The 17,586-nt window shown below is 38.1% G+C and overlaps 3 protein-coding genes, 1 long non-coding RNA gene and 1 pseudogene across 6 annotated transcripts; 2 read left to right on the top strand and 3 right to left on the bottom strand.

The window, feature by feature from the left end:
* Positions 1–303: 303 nt before the first annotated feature.
* On the bottom strand, positions 304–2,561 carry LOC18606161 (ankyrin repeat-containing protein BDA1-like). Its single transcript, XM_007039621.3, has 2 exons — positions 1,750–2,561; positions 304–1,517 (listed from the first exon to the last, which is right to left on the bottom strand). The coding sequence occupies exons 1-2, from the start codon at positions 2,323–2,325 to the stop codon at positions 732–734; spliced, it is 1,362 nt and encodes a 453-aa protein (XP_007039683.2). The 5' UTR covers positions 2,326–2,561; the 3' UTR covers positions 304–731.
* Positions 2,562–4,470: 1,909 nt separating this feature from the next.
* On the top strand, positions 4,471–6,915 carry LOC18606158 (light-harvesting complex-like protein 3 isotype 2, chloroplastic). Its single transcript, XM_007039618.3, has 3 exons — positions 4,471–4,992; positions 6,221–6,358; positions 6,476–6,915. The coding sequence occupies exons 1-3, from the start codon at positions 4,620–4,622 to the stop codon at positions 6,718–6,720; spliced, it is 756 nt and encodes a 251-aa protein (XP_007039680.3). The 5' UTR covers positions 4,471–4,619; the 3' UTR covers positions 6,721–6,915.
* Positions 6,916–6,972: 57 nt separating this feature from the next.
* LOC18606157 (uncharacterized) lies at positions 6,973–10,200 on the bottom strand. 2 transcript variants are annotated; one of them, XR_016025297.1, is made up of 4 exons: positions 9,881–10,200; positions 9,665–9,781; positions 7,685–8,409; positions 6,973–7,588 (listed from the first exon to the last, which is right to left on the bottom strand). It is a non-coding gene; the product is annotated as an uncharacterized LOC18606157 (long non-coding RNA). The 2 variants fall into 2 exon arrangements; XR_016025296.1 differs by lacking the exon at positions 6,973–7,588 and having other exon boundaries at positions 7,897–8,409; positions 9,855–10,200.
* A 368-nt stretch (positions 10,201–10,568) lies between these two features.
* LOC18606156 (uncharacterized) lies at positions 10,569–12,110 on the top strand. Its single transcript, XM_007039616.3, has 4 exons — positions 10,569–10,902; positions 10,999–11,277; positions 11,601–11,792; positions 11,907–12,110. The coding sequence occupies exons 1-4, from the start codon at positions 10,837–10,839 to the stop codon at positions 11,964–11,966; spliced, it is 597 nt and encodes a 198-aa protein (XP_007039678.3). The 5' UTR covers positions 10,569–10,836; the 3' UTR covers positions 11,967–12,110.
* A 204-nt stretch (positions 12,111–12,314) lies between these two features.
* Positions 12,315–17,245, bottom strand: LOC108661189 (subtilisin-like protease SBT2.5; annotated as a pseudogene). The gene is made up of 11 exons (XR_016025312.1): positions 17,235–17,245; positions 16,964–17,129; positions 16,688–16,835; positions 16,093–16,490; positions 15,793–15,887; positions 15,589–15,680; positions 15,192–15,474; positions 14,704–15,028; positions 14,279–14,544; positions 13,736–14,103; positions 12,315–12,654 (listed from the first exon to the last, which is right to left on the bottom strand). The product of XR_016025312.1 is annotated as a subtilisin-like protease SBT2.5 (transcript).
* Between the last annotated feature and the right edge of the window lie 341 nt (positions 17,246–17,586).

Raw genomic sequence — 17,586 nt, 5'->3', positions numbered from 1 at the left:
ATCATTTCCTTGATTAGTCAAGCCACCTTTATTATTATCCCTTATCCAAGCCTACCTTCTATTATTTGCATGAATCTGACATTTATCTTAAACCTACTCAACTTGATATAATAGAGGGCAACAATAAAGAAGCATACAAATTTACTAGAATTATAATTATTCTCATCTTTATAAACTTGTGCCTTTGGTATATGAAAATATAAAAAATGGTTTCCAAGTTCATCATTCACTATTATTCAAATTAAAGAACAATTGTTTTTACTAATTATAACATAGGATATACTTTAAATCTATTACGTGAAGTTGCACCATATCAAGCTATATTTAAATTTACTTTGTACGTCCAAGTAAAAAATGCTACATAGTCAAATATATCACACTTGCAACTGTTTGGGTGTTGAAGTTCAAAGCAAGGTACCGCGGATTTTTCCACTCGCCACTGACAAAAATGCTACCATCGCTGAATTAGGACAATGGATCAACAACATGTGGAATTGCGTAATCACCATGCGAAGGCAACCTTTTAACTGGGAGCAGGAGCAGTAGACAGAATTCACAGTGTGGAACCGCACCCTACTGACCAAGACAGGTTATTTGGAAAAAAATTAAGTGGTCGCTACTCCTCTTCCTTCTGCTTAGTAGTAAAATAAAATTTCCTGTTGACTTCACTTGCAGCCCCATGGTAGGGGTAAAATGTATTGACGAAATTGTGTGCTCTTTTCACATCATCTTTATGTAGCATCCCCCAGATTTCTTCTCAGAAAATCTAACCTCCATTTCAGCCTCTTATGCCGAAGGAAAGCCACCAAAGTGACCAAAATAATCATTCCTGTGAACAAGTAAGTTACATGCACATATATAATGCCTGCAACTTTATTTGTCAAACTTTCCTGTGGCGTATAAGGGTAGTTGTTAGCCAAGGAAGTCGAGTAAGCTAACAAGAAAAAACATGCAGAAACATATAGCGTGATTGAGTAAGGGAGCCCCATTATGATTATAAGAATTGTGGAAACGGATGCATAAAAGGCTATACTATTAAGAGTGAAGAAGAAAAAGATATGCACTGGGTCCATGATCATGTCTCCTGCTCGATGTGGTCGCCCTTCTTTCCCCAGGTAGGTGGCAGAGAGGTTGTTGGTGTTGTTGGCTGGAGGATCGTAGTCATCTTGCCAATATCCACCAGGAGGGCTGGGACCAGATTGGTAAGTTGCTGTTGCAATCAATATGGCCACCACAAGTATTACATTTCCGATGTTGCTGCGGGATTTCCTTTGGTTTTGGCCTTTGAGTCCTAGGTGCTTGTCCCTTTTCTCAAGAAGCAATAGTTCCTGACTCAGGTGATCCGCAAGGGTTATAGTAAAGGTAGCAAGAGATGAGGCTCGTTTAGCTCTGGCATGGCGAAGAATATCCCCAACTTCATTCTGCTGTAATTCTTCTTGAAGGCAGATGTCCATAGCTGTCAAATCTTGGAGGTTCTTTGCATTTACATTCACATGTCTAATAATTGACTTCATGACCTTCATAAAGAAGCAAACATAGTTCGATTAAATATTTAAAATTTTTGAATTTTCTAGACGAACTAACATGAATGATCCAAAGACTTCTTCGAAGTGAGGTGATAGGGCAGGGGAGGCAGGGGAGCTCTGTATCTGGAGCTAATAATAGTCTGAGTTATTGATAAATGTTTAGCATGTTCCCAGCTGAAACGCAATGCCAAATAGCATCTACTATGACTAGTAAATCACTGACCTTAGGTTGATTTGTAGATGTTGCAATATGCAAGACAGTGTTACCATCTTCATCCTTCCAGTTTAGAATCTCTTCCTTGTTCACCCGCTGAAGCCAACCAACCAGGACTTTAACAGCTCTAGACTTAAGATTTTTCACAGCAACATGAACAGCAGTCTCACATCGAACGGTCAGATCCTCAATGGACCCTGGACAAACCGATAAAAATTCAGCCAAGAGATCGACTTGTTCTGTTTCAGCTACATAATGCAAAGGAGTAATCCGCTCCCTTCCTTTTACCCGAATTAGCGCAGGGTCAATTGTTATAAGCCCTCTTGCCGTGTGGATATACCCGTTTCGTAGAGCCAGATGCATTGGGCTAAGGCCAATATGGTTCAGCTTCAGTGCAAGTGAAGGCTTCAAGGTAGCTATTTCCAAAGCAAAATGAGTCCTCCCAAAGCATGCAGCAACATGTAATGGAGTCTCAACAATTGGAATCTGATCAATTCGATCCAAAAGGTATGGATCCTGAGCGAGTAAGGCATACAGCATGTCGATATCTCCTTCCTCAGCAGCCTTCTTCAATCTCTTATCCATTTCTAAGGTCACAAAAGGCAGTTTTTGCACAATTTATGATAAGGCCAATCTTGCAAACAAAAATATATTTGCAAGGCTAGCAGCTAGGAGTAGGAGAATGACTGGTCTTTTATGTACGAGGAGAACTCACAGGGCAGAGCAGAAGTACTCCTTGTGGACAAATTGAAGATGTTAACAAATAGGTATAGAAAACGTGAAAGAACCGTTCAACCTTTGACATGTCCAACATTTATATTTGGATGCCATAGAAAGTGAGGGATGGAGACGTAGCTCTTCTTTTCTTTGTGGTCAATGACTGGGCAGGGTGCGTTTGGACTGGAATAAAAAATGTTCACATTTATAGTCAAATACGAGCTCCTTGGCACAAGCTGCAACGCCAACATGTTCAGAAACTGCCAAAAGAACATCTTCTTTGCTTACTGTTAAAAACAATCTTTCTTGCGATGATGAAAAGTATTTCTCCTCACCAAAGCCAAGAATTCTTGTGCTTGTATTGAAATGTCAACAAGAGGGAACAGATTGACTTTAGTAATCACGCAGAGATTTTTTATTGGCGTTGGCTGACAGCTACCGGCAACAGGTTGATTGAGTTGAAAAATTGACGATTGCTCTAGACTTTAGCCTGTAATTAATTCAAGAAAGAAAACCATGGTACCCCCCAGCAATACCAATTTGATGTCAGGATTGCTTCATACCAATGCAATCACTAAACAGGATGGAAAAAGAAGAAGAACAGTGATGTCATGCCATGGCACTTATCAATGCCAAAACATGAATAATTGTCAGAAAAGCTTCTATTTTGAACTATAATACATGTCTGAACAGGATTTGGTTTTAACAAGGAAGAGAAAATAGCACAAAAAACCATGTCTTAGCTATTGGCTATTACTATAATTTATGTAGCAAACTTGGCTGCTTCTTTTTTATTATTCTTATAGCTTTTTCCAGTTGTCCACTTAAAATTACACATATACCTCTTTCATGGTTGTTGGATCTAATCTAATCATACACAGGCTTGGACTGTTCAACAAAGGTCAAATCAATCTTCTTCTCATTAAACAAAAGGATCATTTCAAAATCATGACTCTTTGCTTTCAACTAATTAAAAATTCACATTAATCATTTTAATTATTGGTTTTAAAAAATCACATGTGCATGACTCACGTTGAAAGAAAATCATGGACATTGATCCCCGACCTAATTAAATTTTAAGGTGATAATTAAGGTCATTGTTCGTAGAAAAAACAGCAAGAGCTAGTCGACTGAGCAGGTAACTGGCCCATTTTCTCATTATGGATAGCAGGCCCAAACTGCATTGTCAATTCTATTTCTATATTTTAATCATTTATTTAATTATTTGTTCTGCCCTTTTCCATACCAACAAAGGCATCATAAACCTACTTGAATCGATATAATAGACGGAAACAATAAAGAAGCATAAAAATTTGCAAGAATTATAATTATTCTCATCTTTATAAACAAGTGACTTTGGTATATGAAAATATAAAAAATGGTTTCCAAGTTCATCATTCACTATTATTCAAATTAAAGACAATTTTTTTTACTAATTATAGCATAGTGCATGCTTTAAATCTACTATGTGAAGTTGCACTATATCAAGCTAAATTTAAATTTACTTTGTATGTCCAAATAAAAAATTATTATTTTTTAAATAATTTTAATTTGGGTCAATATACGTGTCGATCGGTCCAATATATTTATTGGTCTAATTTGATTTCAATCAATTAAAATGATTATATATGGTCAAATGGAGCAGGTTAACTACACCTTCAAAAAAAATGAAACAAGAAATGGGGAAATCTTGAAAGTTGATGGTGACCCAATTAAAGTTTGAATGTGAAATCAAATTAAATTTAATGGGTTTAATATATGTCAAAAAAAAGGAAAAATATATGATACGATCTTGATGAGCCCTTTCTATTCATTTTTAGTTTGATCTCCCCCCACCCCTCTTGAATCTTTAATTACTAAAATAAATTAAAAACCAAGAGCAGTGATTATTTATGAATAAAGAGTAAATGTTGGAATAAATGTAAGGCTAAGATGTTATCTTTGAATATAAGAAGTGGATTGTGATGTGAGCCCAAACGGCCCAACCTCATTTAATTTTTTAAGTCAAAAAGTAGGATAGCTGACAACCCCAAACACCCCACCCACCGAGGGACAAACTGAACTCAGCCATGAACTGAAGGGAAAAAAACTCATCACTTCCTCATCATCCAAAAACCCAAACCTCAAAAAACAAAACAAAACATAACTGAGAAAACAAATCCATGTCCATATCCATGGCCTCGTTTTCTCCTCCTACTACATCCCTGTCTGTCAAACCCCATTTCACCCATAAATCAACTTTTTTTCTCCCTCTCAGAAGACCCATTCGTTTCCTTTCCACTCCCAAGTCTTTACCAGACAATGGAGCGGGAGTTTCAGCTTCAGTTGCTGCTGTTGACGACGCAAAACCCAAGCAGAAAGACCCTGTACTTGAAGAGGCTGTGGCGGAGTCTGCTGGGACGAACGGGGCGGCCACGAGCCCAGGAATTGACGTTTTGAGCAAGTTTGAGGATCCTAGGTGGATTGGAGGAACATGGGACTTGAAACTGTTTCAGAAGAATGGGAGCACTGACTGGGATGCTGTTATTGATGCTGGCAAGATTTTTCTTTTAATTTTCAGTTGGTGATTTCAAATTTAGTTGCTTCCTGACAATTTAATAATTCCATTTTCATGGACGAAGTAACCAATTCTTGGATTTTGCTTCACAATAAAGTGACAATTTCTGTGAATTTTCTTGTTTCACTTTTCTGCATGCGAAACCTGAATTTTTGCATGGATTAAGATCCAAATTTTTTATTATAATTGTGATGTTTTCTTGGTTGCTTGTAAAGGGTTAATGCAGCTACTTTGAGATGCATTACGAAACTTAAAACATTTGTTCTCTTCTTGTTCTTTGATAAGGGAGAAGGACAAAATGGTAGTTCAAATTGTTGCTGAAGAAAAGCTTACTCTCTGAGCGGCAGTTGCCCATCTTGGGTGTGCTGCAACTAGGTTGTTTAGGTGAAATGGGAATGTGGTGGCACAAAGAATAGAATTACTATTACGGTAGTGAAGGTCCCAAATAATTGATTGGATCGCAGATGCATGTAGTGGTTGATTCTTGATTTAAAGTTCTGAAAGGTTAGACATGGGTATTTGTTAGTTGTTATGAGTATTCGTTGGTACAAGAGCTTCAGTGCAAGCTTGACTGTCCCCTTGAAACTGAATTGAATGAAAAGTTTCACTTCGATATCTCTTTGTTTTCATTAAAAACCCTGAGTGGGCTTGTTCTTTGATAACATTTAAATAGGAAAGGATATTAATCAAAGAACCCTACTTAGAGTCCAACAACAGGAAAGGAGGGACGAGGGTTACTGGCTAGGCCTGAAGATGCAACAGGAATCCTTTTCTGATTAGATACAGTCAAGGCCAAGGTGTTCCTTTCCTTCCATAGAGTTATTCTTATGTATATTCTCCTTAAGATGGGGGTTGAGTGTCAAACTCTTAAAGAAAGTGTAATTGCCACATGATTCTTTTGGTATGTCCCACCTCTGGATTCTTTTGTTCTGCAGAATTGAAATAAGAAGAACCCTTTTCCAGTGTAAAATCCTGTTGTTCACTAAATTCATATTAGCCTTATGAGTATAAGGAAAAAACAGGTGTAGGCCTGTCTTTTTACTTAAAACCAAAATTTTTGTTTGCATATTATATTTTTGTTTGATTTCAAAGAGGGTGGATCAATTGAGGCATATATATGTTATATTTGACTTTCTAGTCTAATATTTCCTGTTGATTCTGTGATTCCTTCATTTCTAACAGACTTCCTTGAATAATCATTCTCAGAGGTCAAGAGGAGAAAATGGCTCCAGGACAATCCAGAAACAACCAGTAATGATGACCCTGTAGTGTTTGACACTTCCACCATACCTTGGTGGGCATGGATGAAGAGGTTTCATCTACCTGAAGCTGAATTGCTTAACGGTTTGCAAATTTATATTATTCTCTTTCTTGATAAAGATCAATCTTTCGATACTGTGGATCAGGTAGCAGTGCTACTGGTTTGTTTGATCTTAATTTATTATTATGAGTTTTATGCAGGCCGTGCAGCAATGATAGGTTTCTTCATGGCTTATCTGGTTGATAGCTTGACTGGAGTAGGTCTGGTTGATCAAATGAGCAACTTCTTCTGCAAGACTCTATTGTTTGTAGCTGTTGTGGGAGTACTTTTAATCAGGAAGAATGAGGATTTAGATAACATCAAGAAGCTGATTGAAGAGACAACCTTTTACGACAAGCAATGGCAAGCAACTTGGCAGGATGATACCAGTTCAGAGAATAACTAGTTGAATTTGCAGTTTATTGTCCTTTAACAGTTCATGTATTTTTTCACCACTGCTATAGTTGTAGTTTCCCCCTGTTTGTGAGGAAGCAGGGTTTGAAGTTTGAATAGTTTCTGTGTGCCTAGCTATGTTGCGTTCTTGAACTATTGTGAGTATGATTTTAGCGTTAATGAAATGTCAAAGTTTGTGAAGATTTCAGTTAAAGCTTTCACATCTGAATGATATGCAGCTCTATCCTCATATTTTACCCTTTTTAATTACTTTTCCTTAGCTAAATTCTTTGCCAAGCAGGTTTGCTAAGACCTGAATAACAAAAACTTCAGCAGTCAGTTTATGCATCAATCTAAAGCTTTAACTTTCGTTCAAACCGACAGCATTCCATGATCAAGAAAAACAGATGATTGGACAAAAGCCAGGTATAAATTAAAGTCTAAATATTTTGTCAAAGACAGCAGATTCAAATACAAGATCGGGTATTATGCTTCCCAGCCCCTCAAAAGCATAGCACGAGCAAACCCTATTCAATCCTAGGTTGAAGGCTCCTATTCTGGGGTTGCAGTTATGAGTATGGGACATTGCTTCAATGTCAGGGAAAGCTCTCTTCATGTACCTCTTTAGCTCATAGTTGACCTTTTCTTCTTCCCACATAAATCCTAATACCTAACGAACCTATGTTACTGTGCTAGACTAGGGAAAAAGAGGTTTAAGCTGCGATGCCTAATAAAGCATGTTATTAATGCACAACTAGCCATTATGCTAGAGAGTTGGGTGGGAAAGTTAATTGGTTGTTGTTACCTGAACCCATTCAAAGAAACTAACAGCCCCACCATCAGAATTTGCCTAAATGCCAGGAAGTGTAACCACTCCTTTCCTGAAATACCACAAAACAAAAATTTTGTAATTAATTATGTTCCAAATAGAAAATTACTTCCTGAAAATTTAGTGGAAGGCACAGCTGCCACAGTACTTCATCTGCTTCTGGATCAGTTGGATGGTTTCCGGCTTCTATGATAAACTTTGCCTTCACATCAGCAACATTTTCCCTTTAAAAGAAATTGAAAGTGCACAAATTGGATACTTAAATAGAAAAAAAAAAATTTTTAGTGTTCATCCAGAACCCATGCCATCGTCTGTCCAATATGTGAGAGTACAAGAGCTGTACGTAAAATTGAAATACGATTGCTAACAGAATATAAGGTGATAACTTTTTCTTTGGAAGGCAGGAATTTAATCGCTGTATGAGTCTCAAGGAAGGAGACCAGCTTACAAAAAGCAGAGCCTTTGGAGGCTTGCATGAAAACGAGAGAGCCATGCTACAGAGACAAAAAATGGTCCTCTCACAGGAGATCTAGGGGACAAATAACAAAAACACAGCATTCGTAGCCTTAAATAGAAAATACAAGTGGTCAAAAATATAAGGTGATAACTGATAAGCAATTCATTAGACAAGAAACAGAATACCTGTGAATTAGTTCCCATGTCAGGTGCAGGAACATCTCTATGAATTCCAATAAGATCATGGGTCTTTCTGGGTGAAAACACGTGTAAGACGTTCGAAATCCCTTACACTCAACTCTCTAGGATTGCAGCCAAATCCACCGTTTGCTCCGCCATAAGGAATATCTGCTACATCTCTCTTCCATGTCATTAGCTGAGCCAGAGTGCATTCACCTCATCTAGATCAACCTAGAACTAGAAAAAATAAAAGTGTTCATAAACAGCACAAACTGAGAACAATTGGAGTATAATCTTCAGCAGCTGTGATGAATGACAGGAGTATGTTATCATCACTAATCTTGCTTTCAGTATTTACTACTGAAACAGTGCAGGTGCAATGCCTGATTCAGAAAGTTCAATTGCAAACCACGCATAAAAGATATATGCAAAAAGATTTAAAAAAAAAAAAAAAAACATTGTAAGTTTGTTCACACAGGTCAATATGAGAAACCCATAGATCTAGCTTCTTCAATTCAGCTGCACAAACCATTGTATTCAATCATGTACTATATTCTCTACTCAAATCATGCTCTTCAAAACCAAATAAAAGCCAGTATTATGCTCTAAACCTTCCATTATAGAAGTAGCAAGGCAATTTTAAATGGATTTCAACTAGAGGCTAAACTAGTGATCAAACCAAATGTTTACATTTATGTTCAGAGGTGAAGTTCTAATAGTTTTCTTCCTTTTTCAGATCAAAAATGTAGAAATTTATTCGACAAAATAAGACATCGTCAGCCAAATCTTACATATGTTCAAACTTCCAAAGAAGCAAGAACATTGCAACTTATAGATACCATTTATGCAGCTATGTAATTAGTTAATAATTGTAACTTGTCTCATATCATTGTTGTATATACTGCTTAATTCATTAGGAAATAATTACAAAGAGGAAGAACTTTCAAAGCAGAGAAAATCCCTGCCTTTAAGTCTTGTTATGCCAAAAGTTAATGCAACATATATGTTATCCAATCCCCACAAGAGTGTTTCGAAGTCAAACTTCAGATATATGTTCTTCCCCTGTCAATGCCCCAGCGATGAAACAGAGGGCATACATGAACATTTGAAAAATATAAAGCTTTTTTCTTTTTCATCAAACAGAACTGAATTTGTATATCTTCACATAACGGTGAATCAAATTTTGAACTAATGTAGGGCAATTCACAAACAAAACCTCGAATACAACCTCATAATCTGTCTAAAGTTAATTGAATCACCCTAAAATTGCATAAATTCAAACTGATAAATCCACTTTAATTCATTCAAAATGAAGTCCAATGCCCCAAGGAAAAAACCAGCAAAAACTTGACCATGCATCTTTTTTATTTTTTTTGTCCAATGAACCGAAATACGAAACCCATGAATCTGCAATTAGGGCATCAAATGATGAAATCCATGAATGTGGAGAGGCAGGGGGAAAGAAAAAGAGAATATCTATGTATATGATCACCTCAGGGTGGTGACGAACTCCGCCTTTCATGGGTCCCCGAGCATTGCCATGTTGGATTCTAAATCCACTATAAAAGTCTTAACAGAACCATCGTCTTTTAGAACCTGAGCGTTCAACCTGAAAGATCAAATTCCATAAAAAATAAGAACAAGGGCAGAAGAAAAGATCAGAGACAATGAAAGAACTTAACCTATATCGACGCAAAGCAAAAGTTACTTTGATTTCCCTAAAGGGTATCAACAGGCTCTTCTCAAAGATTAGAGTCCAACCCAAGTATCCTTGCTGCATGTTGAAAGTTGCGGATAGTGGCTGCCTAAACTCATAGAATTGAACAGTGAAACACACGGAAAACAATAACAAGAAATGCATTTATAATAGCTGGAGTGGATTTTCTAGAACAGTAGTACAACAAATTCAATGGCAGCACGAAAGCTTGAGCTGCAGGGTTCCCTTACGCTTCCATGGCTCCTGGCCTGGACGAAGGAGCGAGGCAGTTTACGGGGTCTAAACTCTATACTCTTAAACGACTAGTTACTTAAATTACTTACGTTGGTGTTGCTGGGTAAGAAATGAAACAATTAATAGGGTTTACGTTCAATCAGAATGCAATGCATCAGGCATTACTTTTTCTTGCATTCAGCACCTAATAAACAATTAATAGAGAAGTTTAAGTTAGGTGCAATCTTTTCGTCAAGGTTTGAAATCGCAATTGTCAAGTGGAAAGCAATGGAACAAAAGAATGGTGATTCATCAACCACTTGATTGATATGATAACGATGTTTTCCCCTCCCGAATGAATTCTTTTTCTCGCTCTTTATCCTGAAACTTGTTTTCTAATGAATTACGCTTTATATATAAACAAATCAGGAAAATAAGTTTTGTTGGTTGTTGTACCATTTTCTTTAACAAATTAATTGGCAAAGATAGTTATATAGCATTATCCAATCAGGATTTTCTTGCATGGGATTCACTGTTTCTTTCGGGTACCCTGTTCTTTGTCACAATGGCCCTGGTTAATTTATATAAGTTGCATCAAATGGTTCTAATATTTGGAAAGCTTTCGGCATGTAACAATGAGGTCGGTTGACCGATCCGACCAATCATTCCAAAAGTCGGCTTTCTCTGTCTGGCTTTTACATATTTAACGCATCTTGCCTTTGAAAACATCAGATATGTTGTCTTCTGACGATTTCTCCAACTCAAATTCTATCCCTGTCGACACCATGGCAACCAAAATGGTAAGCCGCCCTCTCTTTTCATCCCCACCTACATACAGATATATTTACGTATGAAGCTAAAACGACTTGAGATGATATTTCTGGAATGAGTTTCAGGCGACACGCTGTCAAGACATGGCGGTGTTGGTAACCGTTTACGCAGAGAAGCCCCGGAGGAGTGTTTCATCAAACCACCAACACAACCGTCAACACCATTATCTTCATCACACCATCAAGCAAGAGCTGATTAAGCATGGAGGCGCAGGTAAAGGGTACAACAGAAGAGCTGAGCTTCTTCATTACTCTCAGCGCCTTAGGGAGTCAGCTCGATCAGCGGCGTCCACAGCCTTGCAGTCAAAACCAGTTTCTTCCAATGATCAGCAAGCTTCAAACAAGGTATCCCACTAATGCTTAACTTACATATTACATGCACAGGATCCCTTTTCTTTCACCTTTTTTTTTCCCATCCACTGTTAAAGTCTAGTCATTATTAGTTCACCTGAAAGCATTTGTGAATGATATCATGCCACAACTTTGATTTGACTGAACTTTAAGTTTGGTGAGATTTTCCAGTCTTTGAATAGACTAATTCATATAGCAACTTCTCCTTTATAAGTTGGAGGAAAGTGGAAGCAATGTGGTTTAAACAGAAGAAGAAAAAAATTGGGTCCATTGGGTTTTGTGCAGTTATGATTCCTTATGGCTTTTTGCTTTGGTAGATTGTCGCTGTCCAAAGAAAGCCAAAATGTTCCAGGACTCCCGCTTGTTTTGACAACTGGGGAATCTTGATCCCAAGGTTTCTTAGATCTTTGACGACCCTCCAAGCCAAGAAAACTGGGAAGAAAAAGCAGCATTGTAGATCCACAGCAAAAAATAGTAGTATGATGAGAGCTGCAATGAAAAGCTTACAGGTGATGTGTAGTGGAATTTCACGAAGTGCAATTCACATTATCTTTATCCGTATGAGTAATTCCCTGGTTTATTATTACAAACGCAATGACTCCTCCTCTCTTCTCTACTCACAGATGCAAAAGACGTGGAGATTCTTCTCAAAACCGATCTCGATGTTGCATAAGCATCGATAAAACTCCAATTTTGCTTGCGTCTTGATTGTAATTTTTGATAGAGGTGACGTTTTGGTTTGAAATGCATCGAATAATACAAGATTATGTATTAAAGATGAAAATCTATATACAAATCAAGATGCACTCACTTGTAACTTGTAGAAATGGTGATTTCTCTTTATTGAAGAAGTATGTGATGACAATTATTTGATGAACAAATTCTTACCTTCATAGAGGGTATAGACCACCTGATTTTGGGGAAATGCAATGCTGCAATGCATGGCAATCATGTTTCTTGAACAGAGAGTTGATCCCTTCAGGGGCATGTCAAACATGTCGCATTTGTTTCTTTGGTTGAGAGAGTGAGGGTTTGATTGTTTGTAGACAAATTTCAAGACCTTACGGTAGAACCTACAAAAACGGCTAAAGGAACTCTTACAGTGTGCATCATACTCTGCAATACCATTTCCCCAAATGTGTAAGCATTTGTTGTCCCAGTTGCTTGGAATATGAGCTTCAGGCGCGTTGAAGCATAGCCTCTGATTTTGTACACAGGTAGCAAGACAGTAACATTCACACCAAATGGCTCCCTCACAAGTACACTATATGTTTCGTTCATATGACCCACATTTGTTACTTGTCGGATGACCTCCCTTGATCCAACTAAATTAGAAATTGTTACACTTGCTGTGTTCAAATCTGAGCACCATGGAATGAAGATCAAGTTTGGGAGCTTTGCAAGCTTAGAATTGCAGTCTGGGCAAAGGCTAAATGGCCAAACAAGTACGGGGTTGCATTGGATACTTACTGAAATCCATCTGTTGGTGTGGGAATGAAACAGGATAAAAAACTTAGAGAAGTAGAGGGTTGGATTAAACCAGTGGCAGGAATGATGAAATTTAATGTTGATGGTGCTGCGCAGGGTTGTCCGGCTGAGGCTGGGATTGGGGATGCTTTGAGAGATGAAAGAGGGCATGTTAAAATCTTATTTTCCAAGTCAATAGGAACGGGGGATGCTAATCTAGCCGAAATAAGAACAATAAGGGAGGCATTCATCCATTTTATTGCTTCTAAATGGAACCCCAGTCATTCTTTATCTATTGAAAGTGATTCGAGAAATGCGATCGAGTGAGTAAATCAACTATCAAAAGGACCATGGAGTTTAAGGAAATGGCTACCGCACATTGAGAGATTAAAGAGAGATGTGAAAAGTTTGGAGGTAAAGCACACGTTTAGAGAGAACAATCAGTTGGCTGATAGACTTGCTAAAGCTGGTGTTCAACGTGCTCAAGACCTCATCAGAGTGCTGGATTAACAAACGATGATAATCGGATCATCTCTATCTCACAGTAAGAATAAAGAGAATAAGGGATATCATCAGAGTTCTGGAACTAGCTAGAAAGCATATTCAGGGGACAAAAGTCTGTCAAGGGGCTTAATTAGCTGGTGGCACCTTTTAGAGGAAGGAGGGTTCCTGGCGTGGCAGCTGATGCTTGAAAAGTAATTGAGCTGTGTGAATTTATCCTTTTGTAAATGGGTTATGGGAGGTATGGGGATACCTCATGTTGTAGGGGAGCCCTTGGGAGCTTTTTATCTTGTACAGAAGCCCTAGAGTTCCCTGGTTTTTGCATAGTATTTTAGGTGAACTTTTGAAGGAGATTCTGGGTTGTTATTCTCATGATCAGAGAGTGACAGTCATGAATTTTCCTTTTCACTTCCAGAAGTGAGGATTTTTATCTCTCTGGCTTCAATATATATTTAAATTTCAAAAAAAGAAAATCTGAGCACCAGAACTTCCTATTAGTTGGGCACTCAACTCCTACTGCTTGTCTCACAGACTTACCATCAACACCTGGAACAGCACAAAGAAATTGAACATAGTGTTTGAAATTAGCATTAAATATGAGTCCTGGTTCAATGGCTTGAGACACATTGATGGATCCTGCCCCAAAATCAAATGGAGTAGCTGGAGCAAGTTGGTTTGTTGATTGAGCTAGAATGGGAGCACCCGAACTATCAGTTCTATCAGCAGTTGTCATCATCGCTGATTTGATAGCAGCAGGACCCCATTTAGGATGTTTTCGCTTGATCAAAGCAGCAATGCCAGCAATGTGAGGGGTCGCCATGCTCGTACCGGACATAAGTGCAAAACTTTGCCCTGCATGAAAGAATGTATTGATGTTCCAAATTTCTCACGAGTAATCATCAAAATTTTCAAACAGTGGAGGTGAATTGAGGGAGTTTAAACTAATCTTCTGCTTAAGTTCAGTGCTGATATCCAAACAAACTAGAGATATTAATTTTATATCAATTAAATCAAGAGGTGGTCATACCATTGATGTATTGATCTCCTTCACCGGTAGGACTCCATGCAGCCCAAATACAGGACCCTGGGGCCAAGACATTTGGTTTAAGGACATCAGCTGTCTGCAGAAGTGCACTGTTCACATCAGGACCTCTGGAAGAGGAGAATGCCACAACCGGGGCCTGCCCAGTATAAGTTGCTCGCCTTCCATCTAATATTCTTGCACTTGCAGCAAATACTACTGCCTGTCCCCTCTTGCCCGACAGTACGGGAATTGTAGTACTCCCATAAAGCCTGTAAGGATGCTAATAAGGAATGATCAATTAATCCAGAAAAATCTGTTATCAGTTAGAATATGTAAAAAATTCAAACAGATAAATCGTATTTAGGTCTCAAAAAAATTAGAAAGCTAGAATGTTAATGATAATTTTCTCAGTAGAAAAACCAGCCTACCAAAGATGCATGCATGTTGTTCAGGATAATGGCAGGGATCTGCAGTGTCAGCATGGTACCTTTGACTTGCTCAGAACCAATATTAGGATCCAGTGTGATTATCCTGCAGCTCCTATTTGCTTCATAGTGTCTGCAACAGTTGCAATGCTTGCAGACTCATACTCATATTCAAATATATATGTGCAGATAATAAGCTTTCCCCGGACCAAGGCTGGGATGAAAGGTTCTGAATGTTGACAGCTATCAACTGTGATTGTGGTTGCATTCCTCACACATACATCAGCTGCTGCAGCTATGGGGTAATGTATTTCTCCTGCCGTGGGAGCTGCAAAGTTGATAGTCAACTTGAATATTAACTCCAGAAACTTTGAAAAGAAGTCTAAAAGGAATTGCTTATACTAAGGAGATGAAGGATGGAAATTTTAAATATGTTAAAGATATATGTCTAAGGGACCAAATCATAATCTGGAATTTTGAAAATAAAATACGTGCAAGGCCCACGCCAGAGAAGCTCTGTCCATTGCCCAGTAAGATGGTATTCTTATATTTGCGATCAGTGATAGATGTAGGAACACTAGTGATCCCAGGGCTAAAGGAAATGATTGAACTGGACGAAGGGCCACCATTTCCAGCAGCTTGAACAACCAAAACACCAGCTTTAGTTGCAAACAAGAGTTCCAATTCTAGCATATTGAGGAAAGCAGAAAGACCAGGAGGGACACTAGATGGTCCCAAAGAGAGGCTTAGTATATCAACTCCATCTTGAACCGCCTACAAGAAGAAAACATGTTAATGATCATTTGAAGATGATGTTTTGTACATTCCTAAGCTACAATGGATTTAATCTTGTAGAGCAATTTCTGAAGTTTTCCATATTCATCAAACCTGATCAACTGCAGCCACAACATCTGACATATACCCTCCAAAAGTATAAAGAGCTTTATACACAGCAATCCTATGGAAAAAGATACTTAGATCTTGATGGTCTTATTCAGCAAAAATCACAAGCTGTTATGTGGATACCGATAACAATAAGAAGCTGAACATCAAGTACTATCTATAACACAGAGATTCCATCTGTCAGTTAACTAGCTCCTGGAGCCATTCCACTTGCATGACCGTAGTTAAAGCCATTGGCAATCACTGGAATATGGTTGTTCCCAGCAGCTATTGACGCTGTGTGGCTGTTAAACACTTTTTTTACATGCATAATAATGAATTTGAAATGAGTTTGGGTAGTTAACAATGATTTCAAAACTTAGCTATTATAAATTGCCAGCTAGAACTGGAACAGCAGTATTTGTAAGTTGGCTAACAGTTGGAAATGAAAAGTAAACCATCAGCAAAACCAATTGCCTCTAAATTTATCAACGTATGGGCATAACCTGCCTTCCATGTCCATCTGCATCATAAGGAGATGCAACATCACGAGCAGCATTAAAATCACCATTAGCGATTGCTGCATGTGCAAAATATTGAGCACCTACTACCTTTCCATTGCATGCTGTTGAAGGGAATTGCTCCCCAGAAGTGCATTTCCCCTTATAATTTGTGCTATTTAGAAACCCTAAAGCCGAATGTCTCATAAAACTAGGATGGTAAGGATTTATCCCAGTGTCAATGAAACCTATTACAACCCCCTCACCAGAAGTCTCTGCACCACCTAATCTTCGCCACACACCAGCTGGAATTCGTAGAAAATCAGGTGAATGTGTTGTAAGCTTCTCCACTTTGACGTCTTCATGGATGAACCTAACCCCAGTTGCGTTTTGCAGGATGCTGAGAACCTGCAAAAGTTCAGCATCTCACATCCAATTCAGTTCTTTTGCCAGTGATAACGTTGAACATGAAAGCTAATGCACATAACCCGATGCTCCAATGATGGCATTAAACTTAAACTGTTTTTAAGGTTTTCATGACTGAATCAAAGATCTTATTATTGTCACAATGCTAGACTAAAGCCAAATAACCCACTTAAATGTACCTTTTCCAAAGTAACATGGACTGCAAACCCATTGAGCAAATGAGTATAGCTGTAGAGTTTGGTGTAGGATCCTTTCTGCAAGTGAGACTCCAAGAAAATGGTGTGGCTACTACTTATTTTCTCTTTGTACGCAACTGTGTTTTTGTCACTCCTACACATTGACATGTAATCTTTAAAATCTTGCATAAGGATTGGGTCCTAAATAGGAAGAAAAGACCCTTCCAAAAAAGGTAGAAAATAGGAAGAAAAGAAAAGGAAAGAAGTTTGCAGTCACACCTGTGGTGTTTTTGTTTTGTTGTGAGAGACAGAGTAGGCTCTTCCTTCCTCCATTAAAACCATGAAGACCTTAGCCTCTGCAAATAGAAGGGTAGTAATAATGAAATATATGAGAAATGCAGTACAAAGCAAGGCAATTAACAATGTGTTACTGTTTTTGCACAACCTGTTCGTTTCTAAGACTCAAGGAAGAAATATCCCTTCAATGTCTACAAATTATAAGGAAGATGGTTGAAGAGATGCAAACTACTTTCATGCAATGCAACCCAACCACACATGCATTTGTCATTTTCAAACCAACTTGATCATGCAAGTGGACATATTCTCTCTGGCATTAAGTGTAAACTGTATAGACAGGTAGGGAAAAAATCTATAAATCATGGTGAAATTGCATTAGTCCTAATAAAACAGGCAAAGAACAACTCTGCTAGGGAAAAAGAACCCAATGGCAATTCAAGCTCACAATCTAAAGAGAAAAAGTTGAGGTTTAAAATCGTGCCAATATAAAGTTAAGCATCCTCAGTTTAATCAAGAAGATCAACAATTTATTGTTCCCAAATCAGATAATGTCATGCAAGTTTTGGTACAAACAACTGTGTCTGATCTCTCCAAATGGCAGCTAA

This window comes from Theobroma cacao, chromosome 3, assembly GCF_053813885.1.
Source record: "Theobroma cacao isolate CCN51 chromosome 3, ASM5381388v1, whole genome shotgun sequence".
NCBI classification, from domain to species: Eukaryota; Viridiplantae; Streptophyta; class Magnoliopsida; order Malvales; family Malvaceae; genus Theobroma; species Theobroma cacao.
This window is presented reverse-complemented; position numbering and strand designations above follow the sequence as displayed.